This window comes from Scleropages formosus, chromosome 23, assembly GCF_900964775.1.
Source record: "Scleropages formosus chromosome 23, fSclFor1.1, whole genome shotgun sequence".
NCBI classification, from domain to species: domain Eukaryota; kingdom Metazoa; phylum Chordata; class Actinopteri; order Osteoglossiformes; family Osteoglossidae; genus Scleropages; species Scleropages formosus.
Genome location: NC_041828.1, coordinates 1,383,137 through 1,397,385, shown reverse-complemented (window position 1 = coordinate 1,397,385; position 14,249 = coordinate 1,383,137). Strand labels below are relative to the sequence as shown.

Below are 14,249 nucleotides of genomic sequence, written 5' to 3'. Positions count from 1 at the left end.
CTCTTGTCAATCAGTGGGAATGTGCTTTTGCTGGAGTAGCGCTTTAGAGATTGCTCGCCTGCATGTCGGGATATTGTCCTCAACCTATTAGAGACGAGAATTTTTAAGTGTCTATGAATTTTCGTGAGACTGTTTTAGAATGGCAATATTGTTCAATTTCTTAAAGACGGTTTTTAAAAGTATATATTCCTTACACTTCTGCAGCAGGGGCATGATGCTGGTGGCACAGTGCCAGTCTTGGCGTGAAATCCCGCACTCAAACGAGGTACTTTGTTCACACAGGGAACCGCCAGGGCTGGTGTTTCACCACCAAGGTGGTGTGCTGTGCTGCTCCCCCCCCCCCCCCCTTTTTTTCTTTTTTTTTAAAAAATTAAATTATATATTTTAACGACACACACACACACACACACAGACAAGCGCACGCTTTAGCTAGGTGCCCCTGTGTCTCTCCTGTATTGTTACCACCCTGCTGGCCCTGCACAACTGCACTTCCTCTATGTGGGGTCCACACCAGGTGGCACACAGCGATGGGATTACCTCTTTTTACATTTACGTTTATTCATTTAGCAGATGCTTTTTTTTTTTTTTTCCTCCCCCCCCCTCCCCCCCAAAGCGACATACATCTTTTTAAACCTTTGTCACTTCCTGTGCCCCGGATTTCAAGATAGCATGGGTTTTTTGTTTTTTAAACTTTGATATTAAATGGATTTGTTTGCTATACATTTGACAATGTGTATCGTAACTATGATTTTATTCTTACGACTCTGTGTAGCTCTGTGCCGTTTCTCTAGTGTTCTCAAACTGTGTGACTGTCCAGCAATACAAGGCGCCCTCTGTGACCTGGTGGGAAGGGGGTGGGACTTCCCTCTGGCTCCTCCTTTAGCGGTGCCCAATCAGTTGCTGCATTGCTATGTGACATTTTTAAATACCTTTTTTCTTTTTTTTTTTTTTTCTTTTTTTTAAAAAAAAAAAAAAAAGCCTGCAGGGACTACTTGTGTTATTGTGCAAAAGTAATAAATTGGTATTTTAAGCCTATTGGGTGCTTTTTTTTGGTCTTTTTCCTGCATACATGGGATGTGAATCAAACCTTTGCCCCCTTCATCATAGCTGTGGGATTTCCCCTCTCCTTTTGACGTGACACTTCACGTGTGTGGGCATGGGCCGTTTTGTACCACGTGAACGTGGTGCAAGTGCGCATCTGGTACTGTTCAAGGTGACTTGGAATGTTTTTACACTGATTATACATATTTATTTGGCAACGTAAGTACAGTGAGCAATGGTTCAAAGGGCAGCACTGAACATGCTGAAACAATCCTTCATCCTGTAACTTGAGTTAACTACTCTGTTACCTGCTGTCCTGTTCACCTGTGGATTTTAATGAATCTGGCACAAACACTGCCTTTCTGCTTTTCATTCTATTGCTTTTGAAGGGCTGTAGGAAACGACAGTATGGTTGTCAGAGTAAAAGTATATAACAGTGTGAAGGTTGGGGGGGGGTGCTCATCTGTGGGTGGTCTAGCAAGTTAGACAGCTTTCTGTATCCCACTGTCATCACCTCCCACCCTTTGCTCATTTCCTGCGTCCTCCTGCTGTTGTTGTCATGACGACTGTTGCCAAGGAGAGGAGTCCTCGTGCAGAGGTAACATGAACCCCTCATTCTATACCCATTATGTTTAATTCATCCACACAGACGGGGGGGGGGGGGGTGTGCAACAGCTAGGCCACTCATTTCCCACTCAACAAGCGCACCCTTCCCATCTAGTTTCCTTTGCATACTCCAATGTGTCCGTCTCTCCGTTCTCAGACGGACCCCTCCACGAGGACACAGTCCAGTTCAGACTGGCCCAGCTTTCCATTGTGTCACATGACTGAGCAGAGGTCCTGTTCTTGAGAAGCTTGGCCTTCTGTGTGGAATGGGATGTGAACGAGCGGTGAGGATGCGTCTGTGTATGCGGGCGTCTTCCGTCCCTGGCCAGGTCCTGCTTGGCATCCCGGTCACCGCGGTCTTCTGACTTCTGCTGTGCTCCACTGTGTGCATGAAACGCAGGACTGAGGCCCCCCGGTGCTCTTTGTCCTCCTGGACCTGCACGCACCGGTCTTTCCATCACGTACCACACACACTCCATCTCTGGGCAACAACGGTCCACAAATTGGAAGAAGGGTTAGGGAGGGCCAAAGCAACCCCCCTCCCCCATCCTGAGGGCTCCTTCCACCACCATTCATTTCAGAAGCACAGCAACTTTTTTTTTTCTGCATGCCCCAGGTAGGACCCCCCCCCCCCCCCTTCACATTTCCCCCCAGCATCAGGACCCCCCTCCATCCTCCTCCCCATTTCCTCCAGAGGGGCCTGGTCTTGCATCCCACCCCACCCCCTCCCCGATCTGCACGTCAGACCCAGGTGCCAGTGTCTCTGTGGCAGTGTCCAAAATGCTCTAAGCTGTGTAGAGAGCAGTTCTCTCTCTCACCAATCTAAATACCTTTTTTACATGCTGCATCTTGGTCCTGCACGCTTCCTGTGCACCAGAGATGGTCCCTCCTGTCATTGGATACGCTGTCCATATCGGAACCGCTGGGTCGAGGTATCAAGTGTTCTCACCATGACTCACCTGGGTAAACTTACACTGAACCAGCAGTATGATACCGCTGGCCTTGAATGGGAGTACGAACAGCAATCGCCGGGACACACTCCCATCTCCAAGAGGTCACTACCCAGAACGCACTGGGACGGACGGATCCGCTGGTTCCGGGCTGTTGAGCCGTGACGGGCCTCGTCTCTCCTCTGGGACCGTCAATAATTAATTAGTCGGAGCTGCAGACGGAGCGCAAGGAGAAAGTCCGGGGAGGACGGGAGTAACAGGCGGGAGTTTCCTGGAAGAGCCGAAAGCGGCTGGAGGAACACCGAGAAGGACGAGAGGGACTAGGAGCGGACAAGAAGACAGCGGCAGCAGGACGGTCATGGTGAACACAAGTCTGCAGCTGATCAGCTTCACGTGCGCTGTCACTGGCTGGGTGATGGCCATCGCCGTCACGGCGCTGCCGCAGTGGAAGGTGTCCGCCTTCATCGGCAGCAACATCCTCACGTCGGAGATCGTGTGGGAGGGTATCTGGATGAACTGCATCTACCAGACAACAGGCCACATGCAGTGCAAGACGTACGATTCGATGCTGGCGCTGCCGGCGGACATCCAGGCGGCACGGGCGCTCATGTGCGTCGCCATCTTCCTTGGCTGGCTCTCCTGCACCGTGTCCTGCTGTGGCATGAAGTGCACCACGTGCGCTGGCGATGACCGTCAGGCCAAGGCGAGCATCGCACTCACAGGAGGGGTGCTCTTTATCCTCACAGGTCTCTGTGTGCTCGTACCCGTCTCCTGGGCCGCCAACACCGTGGTGCGGAACTTCTACAATGCGGCCGTGCCGCCAGTACACAAGCGTGAGCTGGGCCAGGCCATCTACCTTGGCTGGGCCGCTGCGGTCATCCTCATGCTGAGCGGCGCGGTGCTCAGCAGCACCTGTCCCCATAGCGACCAGGGCAGGTACCGCCGAGGCTATGTGGGCCGCAGCTTCGCCAACAGCCGGCCTTCAGCCCCCGACCCCCCCAAGCCCATCTCCACCAGCGGACAGCCCCTGAAGGAGTACGTCTGAGTTGGGGTGAGCCACTGCGGATGCTGCTACGCTGGCGCTCCTGGAGCCTTTCTGCGGGTCACCCCTTTCCCGTGTATTCTGGTGCCTTGGCTTCGTAAGTGTACAGTTGGAGCTCTTTCAGTTTATCCATGTAGTCGTCTATGTATTTGTGTTTATTGAAATGTCCATTTCATCTCCGTTTGTGCTTTTTTGGATGATGACGGCATTTGTTGTTACCCCAGAGGCGACGTGACCTTACCTTTTTAGAGAGCAACAGGAGCTCATGTTAGCTCACGGCAAAGGGACCTCATCTGCGCCACACCTGACTTTCACACTTCTGTAATGAGATACATCTTGTTGTGTTTGTTTGCTCCTTGTGCTGTGAGTGTTGTGTGTTTACAGTTGCCCACAGCTCAGTGTGCCTCATGCCAGGGTGGAAAATAAAGTGGGTTTCTTTGTATCCATAACGTATTACGGTTTCTGTTTCTATGTAGCTGTGACCAGGAGCGGCTGCTGCTTAAAACAGAATCTGTCATAGTGGGATGGTGGATGGTTGGACCAGACGGCCACTGACCGCTGTTTCAAATGCTTTTTCCTGTTGGTTCAGATGAATGCAATCAAGTCACGGGCTGGGTAAAGTACTTTTATACAGACAGTGTAGAGTGCAGAAGAAAGGAGTGAGTCTTTTATTCAGAGTACACATCTCAAATTTACATAGTCCGTCCCACTTTGGGAATTAAAGGAGCCGCACAGTTTGAGAGAGGACAAACTGGTGGTTCTGTCTGCCGTCTTCTGTGATCCCTCATGCTGCGGCCTCCCACAAACAACCAGAGAGAAGACTACACTTCACCTGCTTGGTCCACATGCTTAACCTTTAACCTTCAGTAGACACGCGATTCAATCTGAAACCAAGGTATAAACTGAAATAATTTAAGAAATCCATCTTAAAAGCCACACGACACTTTGATCTAGTGCCCTCCACGGCACGCTGATTCCCGCTCCTCCACAATCCTGTGGCCCTAGTGCTTGCACACATCGACTCCGCCCCTGTCCAGTAAACACTCCATCTGTTTGGAGTGTCTTCCTCAGCAGTGGTTTGCTCCCGTTAAGAGCAGCAGGTTGTTCAATCCTATGTCCCTGTCAGACAATGCTCACTAGGACTCTCTGAAGAACGCCACCCTGCACAATGTCTCTGAAAGGATGAGAGACACGTGAAGGTGACAAGGTGCCACACCGCAACATCGGCTGACAGGAGGCGGGTCGAGATGCTCTCCTCGCCTCACCTGTGATGCAGTCATCTCCTCTTTGATTGGTCAGCGACTCCCATCTCTTAGGTGAGGTCTGCAGATCGCTGACATCATTGGGCCTTAATGTCTCAAGGAGGACCTTCCTCTTTAGGAACCTGGAGACCCGAGCTGAGGAAGATAAGCATGGCACACTGCAGGAAACACTCTCTCGCTCTTTCTCTCACACACACAGCCACCCAAGCTTTTCCAGAGTTCCTTAACGAAACCTGACGACGGAATCTTTAATACGTCCTCGCTGAGGCCAGCGATTCGGAGTCTTGGGGTGTCACAGCAAAGCATCATGGAATGCGTCTCTCATAACTGCCGAGACCCGTTTCGCGTCGTGGCGATATAAGTAATAATCCAAAACAGTAACAGAACGCAGCAGGAAGGCGACGCGGCAAGGATACTCATTGTGGTAGTAGCGCTCGGCATCTTGCAGCCACCCCATCATGTCTGCGACGGAGGGGCACGTGGCCGACCGCCGGAGGCAGCTGGACAGCTCGAGGGCATCCGCATGTTGAGCGTAGAGCTGGAACACGGCTGCTGCCTGGTTGCTCATCATGTCCCGCAGCGACTGCAGAACGCTCCTGCGGGAGAGGACGCTTGTCAGGCCGGACACGTCCATTCATCCAGGCCGCCCCCCCCCCCCCAACAACTCCGCTTTGCAATAAGACAACCTTCCACTCTCTGGGCACCCCCTAGCCCCTCACGTTTGCTCCAGCAGTTTGCCCACGAGCGCATCCGCCGCCTGCAGCAACTTGAAGCGAAGGCGCGGGCGCAGGTCCGGGAAGGCGCGCATCGGCGTGCGCTCCAGGGGGGCGCGCTGTAGCGCGCGCATCTGCTCGCCCAGGTTGCCCAGGGAGACCAGGAGGGGGGAGCACGCGGAGAGCGCGCCGTTCCAGCGCTCCTGCGTTTGCTCCAGCACCTCGAAGCTCCTCTTTAGCGCATGGTGGAGCGAGGAGAGCGCACAGGTCGACATGAGCTGTCAGCAAAGGGTGTGAAAACATTTCAGAAATACAAATTTGAAATTCAAATTGCTCCGTTTATTCTCTCTCATTTTTTCTGACATTTTTTAGTGCTGCAAATGAAATGAACAAAAATATTGAGCACACATAGATTTGATTTGTGTCTAGACATGAACTTGCCACAATGTCGGATGCCTGTTTTTAAGACCATGATGAGAACTGATTTTTTTTAAATTACTTTTTTTTTTACAGTAATTATTTTTTAAATTAATTACCGTTAAGTTGCGACTGACACGAAAACCAACCCGAACCAGCGCAGCGGGATGAGTAGTACACAAATAAGTAAATTAAATAAAAAAAATAAAAAAAATACAAGCCACTCAAATTACCACGTATATTACGTGAAAACCTTAAAAATGTTACCGTAATTTACCGTTTTTTTGGCCTTATTATTACGCTCTTTAAACCTGCTGAGAACATGCCGCTCCACAGCCCCACGGCTCGTCGGAGAACAACACTTCCGGGAGCATAGGGTTAAAGGCGATCGTCAATTGGGCATACAAAATTTAGTGCGGCGTTCCATTGGTCATTACACATGTAAGTTCTGAACTAGCGTCCTTTCAATTGGTTTAATTTTTTACAACTCGAAACATGATTTGCGGATATGAATGTTCATCAAGTCAGCACGACATCGAGAGCTCCCATTGGCCAGTCAGGACGGCTACTGTTATTTTTGAAAATTGTAACCGCTTTGGGGAGACGGTGTTCGGCGGAGGATCTTCGTGTCCTTTTTTTTTTTCCCTAAAAAATATAAAAAAACGTAGAAGTAAGTACAAGTTACACTTAAAATGTACAACTGCAAGAAGAGGTTCACTTTAATTGAAAATGCGCCTGACTGACTGAATACGAGTGGCTCCGCGAAGCAGTAGTGTTTAAATTACTGTGTTTTCACGCGAATCACGGGAAGTAGCTTTAAGTTAACTTACCTGTAAAGAAAAAAAAAAACTGTGAGTGTGTTGTGTTATACTGTATACAAATTAGCGATTAAAACGGGTGACGTTGCTAGTAAAACGAACAGAAATAGCAATAGTCAGTTGGCGTTCATAATTGCGCACACGGTGTGGAATATGAACGCCAACTGACTACATTTCTATATAGTCAGTCAGTACACTTAGTTAGGAAATTGGACTGGCATTGTGTAGTCCTACTCACTCTATCCTTGTTACCTGTGTAATCCTGCAGTAAATTGCCTGGCCAGAGCCGGTGTAGTAACGACCCTTGGATCGATGAACCACCAGCCCTGACTGGCCTCAGGCTGCTGTGTTTAGTGCCGCTCCTAAGTTTTGCAAACTTTGTGTCCTGTGGCCATGCAGCGGAGGACATCCTGTAGACATGGCTCCAAGGAAGCGCACCACCACCACCACCACCAAGACCTGCAAGAAGAATCCGAAAGCGGCCAAGCTGGCGGCCTTCCTGGGCGACTTCGACACTGAGGGTCCGTTTGCCGCTGGCGCACTGTAACTTCCCCCGGGGGCCGTTTGCTTCGCAAGTGCTGAATGGTCAGTTAACCATCCTCCCAGTGCTCGGCTAACACGTTTGGGTGCGTGCGTGTGTGTCTCTGCGCTCCAGTGAAGGCCATTGTAGAGGGGATGAAGGAGAGGACCAACAGCCTTCTGAAGGATGCGGACAACTTCTACAACATGGCGCTGATCAAACTGCCCAAGGCTGTACGGCAGATGAACTGGCTTGATTATTGTGGTGAGCAACATCTGGAGAAAATGAACATTGAACGATAAACGTCCTCCTCATTCTTTGGCCTTATCTTGTTGTCTCTGCTCTACCTCGATAGCTGTGTTCTCGAGAGGCCTCGTGCTATAGAAAATTTAGCCAAAAAAAACCAGTTGTGGAAAAATGGGGTTAGGTGCATACCACAAAAATATTTCTCACATTTAGTAGTTTTCACTAATGGTATGTAACAGATTCCTTTATTCCTGCTGCGCAGTTTCACATGTTGTTCATTCAGAATGTATCTAGTTCTTCTACAAGTGTTATAGCCTTTCTTTTAAGTTCACCACCAGCAACTTGATCACCACTTTATCCACCTATATCTGTGCGTTACAGAGCAAAGGTTTGCATGTGCCTATTCATCGATCGTATTAAATCCAATTCACGTTAACAAAACTTGCACAATGGAATCTTCTTCCTTGAATCTGAAGAAGGAATGTTTGTATGTTGTTGAAGAGTTAATACGCACAGGGAATGTCTCACATCATTATGTTTTTAAAAGTCTTCATGTCGTTTGTCTTTGATGTTACCTAGGTTCTGAGAAGGCGACAACTGAAGACGATGCAAAGGTTAGTTTCCCAGAGCACAAATCAGTGTGTCTACCTTCTAACTACTCGCTGCCGCATCAATTTAGATAAATAGTTGCAGTGTCTTTAATTTCAAGTAGCCCTCTGCTTACCATATGGGTCCTTTCCGAGTGTCACCTTTGTCATAAGTCGCACATACCCTGTGCTGTTTTTTTGTGTAAACTATGAGAATCGGCTCCTCTCTTACTGCTGCTACACTACAAAATGGTTTACAGTTTACAGCCCATGTCTTGTGTATCTACTGTTCTGTATATTTATTATTCTGCACTCATCTCACACTGTTGTGTATTTGCACTTTATGTAGTCCTGTGTACTGTTCTGTGTTGCACCACGGTCTGGAAGAAATGGCATTTCATTCCACTGTATACAAGCTATGTAGAGGAATGGCAAACACTTGAACTTGAAGGATGTTTAAACAATTAACATGCGCAAGTGCTATGTTGTATAAAGGGCTTTGTTGTATTTTAGGCTTTATATTTTTATGCTGCTCAAGTATTTTCAGTTTAATTTCTGAATCGATTGTCTTGTGCTTTTTTTGTTTCTGCGTGGAATCAGAAATTAAATGTTTTGAAAACTGCCGAACACCCAAATGACGAGTGAGACCCAGGCTACCGAATATGGCTGCTTTGTTGTAGTGCGACCAGCTGATGTTATTGTACAGCAGATGGAGCTCTCGTCTTTAGACTTTGAGCAAACGTTGAAAGTCAAAAGTAATAAGAATAATGGGATGGCTGTCGTATGTCTGGGTTGTCCTGAGTTGCTTATGTCATAACATCAGAGACTACCTGCAGTGTCTACTTTTGTTTTATAAGCTTAAGTGGCTTGATATTAGCAGTGGTAATAATGAAGCTCTTATGCTACCTCCTGTCTGACTTCCCTCTCTGCTCTGTATCACAGAAAGAGGAGGCGGCTGTGAAGGTGGACAGTGTCTTGGCTGAAGTTCACACTATTCCCCCAAAGTCTGTCAAGAAAGGTCAGTCTGTTACCTTGCTGTCACCTCTCAGCCCTTCTGGGAGGTCCTTACAAATGACAACACTTTTTTTTTCTCTCTCTTCCTCCTCCTCCCCTTTTCCCTGAACAGTTCTTCGAAAGCGCGGCAAAGCTGCAGCAGGCACAGAGGACATTGAGAATGTGACCCTGGACCAGTCCATGCTGAGGAAGGTGAGGACTGTAGGGTATGGAGTGAAGTGGTCACATGTTTTAATCACTTGCCCCTTGTTGCAAAGAATGACCATCTGTGCTAAAGAAAACTATCAAACAGCATCTTGTGTTGATCTGTTTGTTTTGAATGCTCTCCTTCTGTTGTCATGACTGGTAGAATAGTTTTTTACCAGGCCTTTTCCCTTCTTTTTTCCCTGCCAACAGGGGAGGTCAACGAGGAAGACGCCCTCCACATCCAAAAAGGCCAAAGCCCAGTCAGTCAGCAAACAAAATACTTCAATCCAGAAGTAAGCACCTAGCACATGTTGACCTGCTTTGGTGGGTTGGGCTGGTAAATTTTAATGAAATGAAATTCCTGCTCCTTCATTTGTACATATTTAGACCTTGATCCTAGGCCTGGTCCTTGTTTTGGCAGGTCCAGCAGAAAACCCCTGCTGACTCCAGCTCGCAATATCCTGGAGTGCTCCATGATGGGGCCCACCCCACTCATCACCCCACGCTTCAACTCCAGGTGAGGGTGCTACTGTGTGGACTGATTTTGCTCTGGTTGTGTGTGTGTGTGTGTGTCTGTGTCTGTGTGTATGCTGAAGTCAGCATAGCAAAAGGAACTGTACACTGACATAAATGCTTTCCATACATGTCCTAGGAAGGACCTTGCTCTTGTACTGTTCACAATGTTTGTGTTAAGTTTCCTATTCGTTGTTAATTGTGCTTTTGTCACTCATCTGTTCTCTAAAAATGGTCTGTAGCAGAGCAAACACAGCTGCATTTATGTGTCAGCTGGTAAATGGCAGTAAAAACAGGAGTGTGCGACCACCTTAATTCAGCTTGCTTCCATGGTTTTTACAGTTTATGCTGTATACAGTGTTCTTGGGTGTTGGTACTAATACCACTTTGTATCTATAACAAGATAGGAATGTTTACATGTTTATGCCATGATTTGGACAATTGGCATTAAGTGAGTTTGCGGAGATGACATAAAAAAATGACTCAAAATATATTACACTTCTATTTCAACTTATGAACACAAGTATGAAAATGTAGTGTAAAGGATGCTTTTGAGCCACTCCTCCATCCTGACCTAGGCTTCCCAAGACCCCAGCTGTGAGGGTCCCTCGGCACAAGGAGAAAGTCTACAGCATCTCGGTCAATGGCTCCCCCCTTGCCGGGGATAGCAGTGATATCATCATCAATGTTCCAGTGGGGAATGGCGAGGTAAGGGATTGGGACAAACTTTTTTTTCCCCCCCTTTCAAGATGTTTATAGGAGAAGTGTAAAATGCTCACTGATGGTGAACTTGGTTCCAGTGTCTTCAGCTGCTGGCCAGTGAAATGGACACAATGGACTTGAGTCAGCTGGATGGATCAGCCCTCAGGAGTATCAGAGTACTGCAGGTACAGCTGTGTGCAGTGCTGGAGACCACATTTAACACCAGAGCTATGGAAATCTCAGCCCACACCGCTAATGTTTGTTTCTCTTCCTGTTTCCAGAGCCGCCTTGCAGCTCTGTGTGGTACGGAGAAGTGATAGCGTGTCTTCAACGTCCACATCTGTACAGAAATTCATTTTTAATTTTAAGAAATTCTCTTGTGTATTAACTTTTTTTTTCGTTTTAGTTTTTTCAGTAGGTTTTTTTTTTTGTGTTTTCAATATCAAGACACAGTAACTTCATTACTGTTCTTGCCAGGTGTTATCCATAATCCATGTGCACTTCTCAACAGATATTCACCAGTATGGATGCCCACGGTTGCCTGTCTCCTGTGTCTCTTTATGCTTTTCAACCTCTCATCTTTTCCTCCTGCACATAAAAACCCTTTAAGGTCTTCATCTAGTCCTAGTGCACTGGAATTTTATTAGTAGCAGGAATACTCTTTTCCTGAACCTCGGTGCAGCAAGTGGTTGGGAACAAACTGGGTTTGCTTGGGACTTTCATGTCTTCAGCTATGTCTCCTCCTCTTAATGTAATGCGTAAGTTGTACTTTTGCCGAGATGTATGTTGCTTTGGACAAAAGCGTCTGCTAAATGAATAAATGTAACTGTCCTAACACTTCTACAGTCGACATAGCTGAAGCACATAGAGGTGAATATGCTATGGTGAATAAAGAAAAATTAAAGCAGTATAAGCCATCATATAATCATACTAGCTATAATAAAGTATGGCATAGTAGCACTAATAATTATCTGAAAAAAATCAGTACTTTCCCTCTGCCCTCGTTTTCCAAATATAGGTGGAATGCAAAAGTTATACACACAGGTATAGTCTCTAAGAAACACTAAATAAACTGACAATCTATTATTCACAGGCTCAACTTACAGGCAGTTATTGCAGGAACCATAAGGAAAACACCTAAAAGGTAAATATGAGTAAGAAAGGTTAATGTAGACAAAAAGGAATGAATGAACAAAATCAAAACAAACACATAAATGGGGTTGGCTGGTTTGAGTCATATCCCTCTCAAGCAGAGGGGTCCTGCATGTGGCTGAGCAGCTCTTGTTAATAATGGTCTTATAGAAGTGAGTAAAGTGTTGATCACAACAAGGCATATGAAGGCAAAAAGAAAAAACTATGATATGGAATAACCCTAACCCACTCACACAGATTTATTCTACAGAAATCCCACCCATCAGCCTGCTGTACCCTGGGTACTTTTATCACAGATGTCTCCTGCTAGGTCAGATACAGTGTGTTTTTAGGCTCAAGTATGTACATAGAACATCCCTTCTCAACGAGAGCATGTTTGCCCTCCTTAACAGCTAAGAGGAGATCTAACGCTGTTCAGTTCTGCAAAACTATCTTGGCAATCACAACCGTTTCACCTGTAAGTTTCTCTAGAGCACCAGTGCTGTTGTTGTGGTGGTGACGTTCTAGGCTCCTGCAGCAAGCTTGATCTCTAACTAACTGAGCAACACCATACATTTGAAATGAAATTGCTTCAAGACAACAACCTTGGGATATGTCACGCTTCCATTTAGCTGTAGAAAAGACAGGCAACGAAGTCACATGTCTCATGGTCAAGAATACCACCCGCATAAGTTCCTGACCACTTACTTGGAAGACAGAAATAGGCTTCAACTCCACACATGAAATATGTACCATTCCGGAATGGTGAACCCTTATGAAGCAACTCGCATGAACCATCTGAGATCATGGTACTGTATATCTGCTGTTGATAGTTGTTGATGAAAATATGAGAGCCATTATTCCATTTAGACATGGGGGGGTGCAGTGGTGCAGTAGGTTAGACCGGATCCTGCTCTCTACTGGGTCTGGGGTTTGAGTCCTGCTTGGGGTGCCTTGCTGGCGTCCTGTCCTGGGTGTGTCCCCTCCCCCTCCGCCCTTACGCCCTGTGTTGCCGGGTAGGCTCCGGTTCCCCGCAACCCCGTATGGGACAAGCAGTTCAGAAAATGTGTGTGTGTGTGTGTATGTGTGTATTCCATTTAGGACAAAGGTAAGTATAACAACATTGACTATATCCAACCAAAAAAGTCTTCAGCACCAAAGCAAGTAAGAGCTTTTGCAGCTGTATCTTCTAAAGATTTAACAACCTTAGTACGGAGTTGTAAATCAGGTACCTTCCAGGTGGACACAGAAGACTGAGACTCAGTGAAATTGAGAAAGTTGCCTACTGGCACTGGATCAGCAGAGATACCTAGTAATGGCAGGTAATGTGTGTAATGAATGGACAAACCAAGCAGTTAGAAACATGTCTGTCAACCTGTACATGATGTGTGTGTGTAATGTAACAGATCATGCTCTCCAGTCAACTGGAGTGGCATGGCTCCCGGACATCCCTTCAGCCTCTCTCAAATGGTGTTCCACTGGGCTCAGTGCTGAGTCCTCTGGGTTTTTGCTTTGGGTTCCAATGTGGTAGAATGACTCCCCCCTCACTCAGAATCCCTCTCAACTTTGAAGAAGGGTCTCAAAACTCATCTCTTTCAAACCCACTTCTTTTCAGATCTTCAATCTGTTCCAAAAATTGACATTACACCATCTTTCACAAACATATTTCTTTTAATTTCCTATCAGCTGTATATGCAGTTACCCATATACTGTATGCTGGTTTGAACGGTGACGTGAGACAAACTGACTATTTGGAGAATCTACGTCTCTTTCCATTGTTGCACTTTTGTTTACCCTGAGTTGTACATCGCTTTGGAGAAAAGGTGAATAAATATGAATGGTAGTCATTGTGGTGGCTCAGGGAAAGGTGCATGACTGGGCCTCTCATTTCGTACAGCACACTTCTGAAATGGTGAGGGTCTTAGAGAAATTAAATTTTGTTTAAGGAAACCAGCCGGTATGATGTTGCTGAAGGGGCAGCCAGAAGTCAAGACATGGATTTTCCTGGGAAGTCGTGACTTCCTGGAGCTCCACTCGGTGCAGAAATCCCATCATCCACCCAGATGCGCCATGAAATGAAGCCAGGCCGGTTCCCGCTTTCTGTCCGATCCTTTTACAGCCTGATAACGGGAGACTTTTGGCTCTGGTGGGACAGTCAGAGCCTCGTCTCTGGGATCGCCCCATCTTCTAAAACCCTCACAGCGTCACAAGTCGGATCAATAATTCTTTTTTCCCTAGAATTCAATTACTAGGAGAGCTGTTGTGGGAGGAGGGCGAGCAAAGCTTTCGGGATTAATTATACAACCCTATAGAACCTGCCGCACAGCTCCTGGATCCAATGAGTTTTCCATTAGCTACTGGGTCTGCTGTGAGGGGAGGGGGTTAGTCATGCTTGGCTTCTCCTCAGACCAGCTGTATAGCGTTTGAAGGATGGACTGAGAGATGAAAACGACGGTTTCGATATGTAATTGAGGCGCCTGAGTCGGGCCGGGAAGTCCTAT

The 14,249-nt window shown here is 47.0% G+C and overlaps 3 protein-coding genes across 4 annotated transcripts; 2 read left to right on the top strand and 1 right to left on the bottom strand.

Moving 5' to 3' along the window:
- Positions 1 to 2,955: 2,955 nt before the first annotated feature.
- On the top strand, positions 2,956 to 3,642 carry cldn35 (claudin 35). Its single transcript, XM_018747835.2, has one exon. The coding sequence runs from the start codon at positions 2,956 to 2,958 to the stop codon at positions 3,640 to 3,642; it is 687 nt and encodes a 228-aa protein (XP_018603351.1).
- A 649-nt stretch (positions 3,643 to 4,291) lies between these two features.
- airim (AFG2 interacting ribosome maturation factor) lies at positions 4,292 to 6,379 on the bottom strand. Of its 2 annotated transcripts, XM_018747843.2 has the most exons (6): positions 6,309 to 6,361; positions 6,151 to 6,163; positions 5,621 to 5,892; positions 5,318 to 5,497; positions 4,905 to 5,023; positions 4,292 to 4,813 (listed from the first exon to the last, which is right to left on the bottom strand). In XM_018747843.2, exons 1-6 carry the CDS (start codon positions 6,353 to 6,355, stop codon positions 4,776 to 4,778), a joined length of 669 nt encoding a protein of 222 aa, XP_018603359.2. In that variant the 5' UTR covers positions 6,356 to 6,361; the 3' UTR covers positions 4,292 to 4,775. The 2 variants fall into 2 exon arrangements, with proteins under 2 accessions (XP_018603359.2, XP_018603358.2); XM_018747842.2 differs by lacking the exon at positions 6,151 to 6,163 and having other exon boundaries at positions 6,309 to 6,379.
- An 875-nt stretch (positions 6,380 to 7,254) lies between these two features.
- On the top strand, positions 7,255 to 10,988 carry cdca8 (cell division cycle associated 8). Its single transcript, XM_029248491.1, has 10 exons — positions 7,255 to 7,370; positions 7,505 to 7,633; positions 8,195 to 8,229; positions 9,145 to 9,220; positions 9,329 to 9,408; positions 9,613 to 9,695; positions 9,824 to 9,919; positions 10,494 to 10,623; positions 10,716 to 10,802; positions 10,899 to 10,988. The coding sequence occupies exons 1-10, from the start codon at positions 7,268 to 7,270 to the stop codon at positions 10,932 to 10,934; spliced, it is 855 nt and encodes a 284-aa protein (XP_029104324.1). The 5' UTR covers positions 7,255 to 7,267; the 3' UTR covers positions 10,935 to 10,988.
- The last annotated feature ends 3,261 nt before the right edge of the window (positions 10,989 to 14,249 follow it).

What these genes read in the sequence shown, in the direction of transcription:
- cldn35 (XM_018747835.2), top strand. Translation starts at nt 2,956, where the DNA reads ATGGTGAACACAAGTCTGCAGCTGATCAGCTTCACGTGCGCTGTCACT.
- airim (XM_018747843.2), bottom strand. Translation starts at nt 6,355, where the DNA reads ATGTTCTCAGCAGGTTTAAAGAGCGTAATAATAAGGCCAAAAAAACG. An exon ending in GGCAAACTGCTGGAGCAAAC is followed by an intron (nt 5,498 to 5,620) that starts GTGAGGGGCTAG and finishes CCTCTCCCGCAG; the next exon opens with GAGCGTTCTGCAGTCGCTGC. An exon ending in GAGCGCTACTACCACAATGA is followed by an intron (nt 5,024 to 5,317) that starts GTATCCTTGCCG and finishes TCGGGTCTCCAG; the next exon opens with GTTCCTAAAGAGGAAGGTCC.
- cdca8 (XM_029248491.1), top strand. Translation starts at nt 7,268, where the DNA reads ATGGCTCCAAGGAAGCGCACCACCACCACCACCACCAAGACCTGCAAG. An exon ending in GGGCGACTTCGACACTGAGG is followed by an intron (nt 7,371 to 7,504) that starts GTCCGTTTGCCG and finishes TCTGCGCTCCAG; the next exon opens with TGAAGGCCATTGTAGAGGGG. An exon ending in ACCCCACGCTTCAACTCCAG is followed by an intron (nt 9,920 to 10,493) that starts GTGAGGGTGCTA and finishes ATCCTGACCTAG; the next exon opens with GCTTCCCAAGACCCCAGCTG.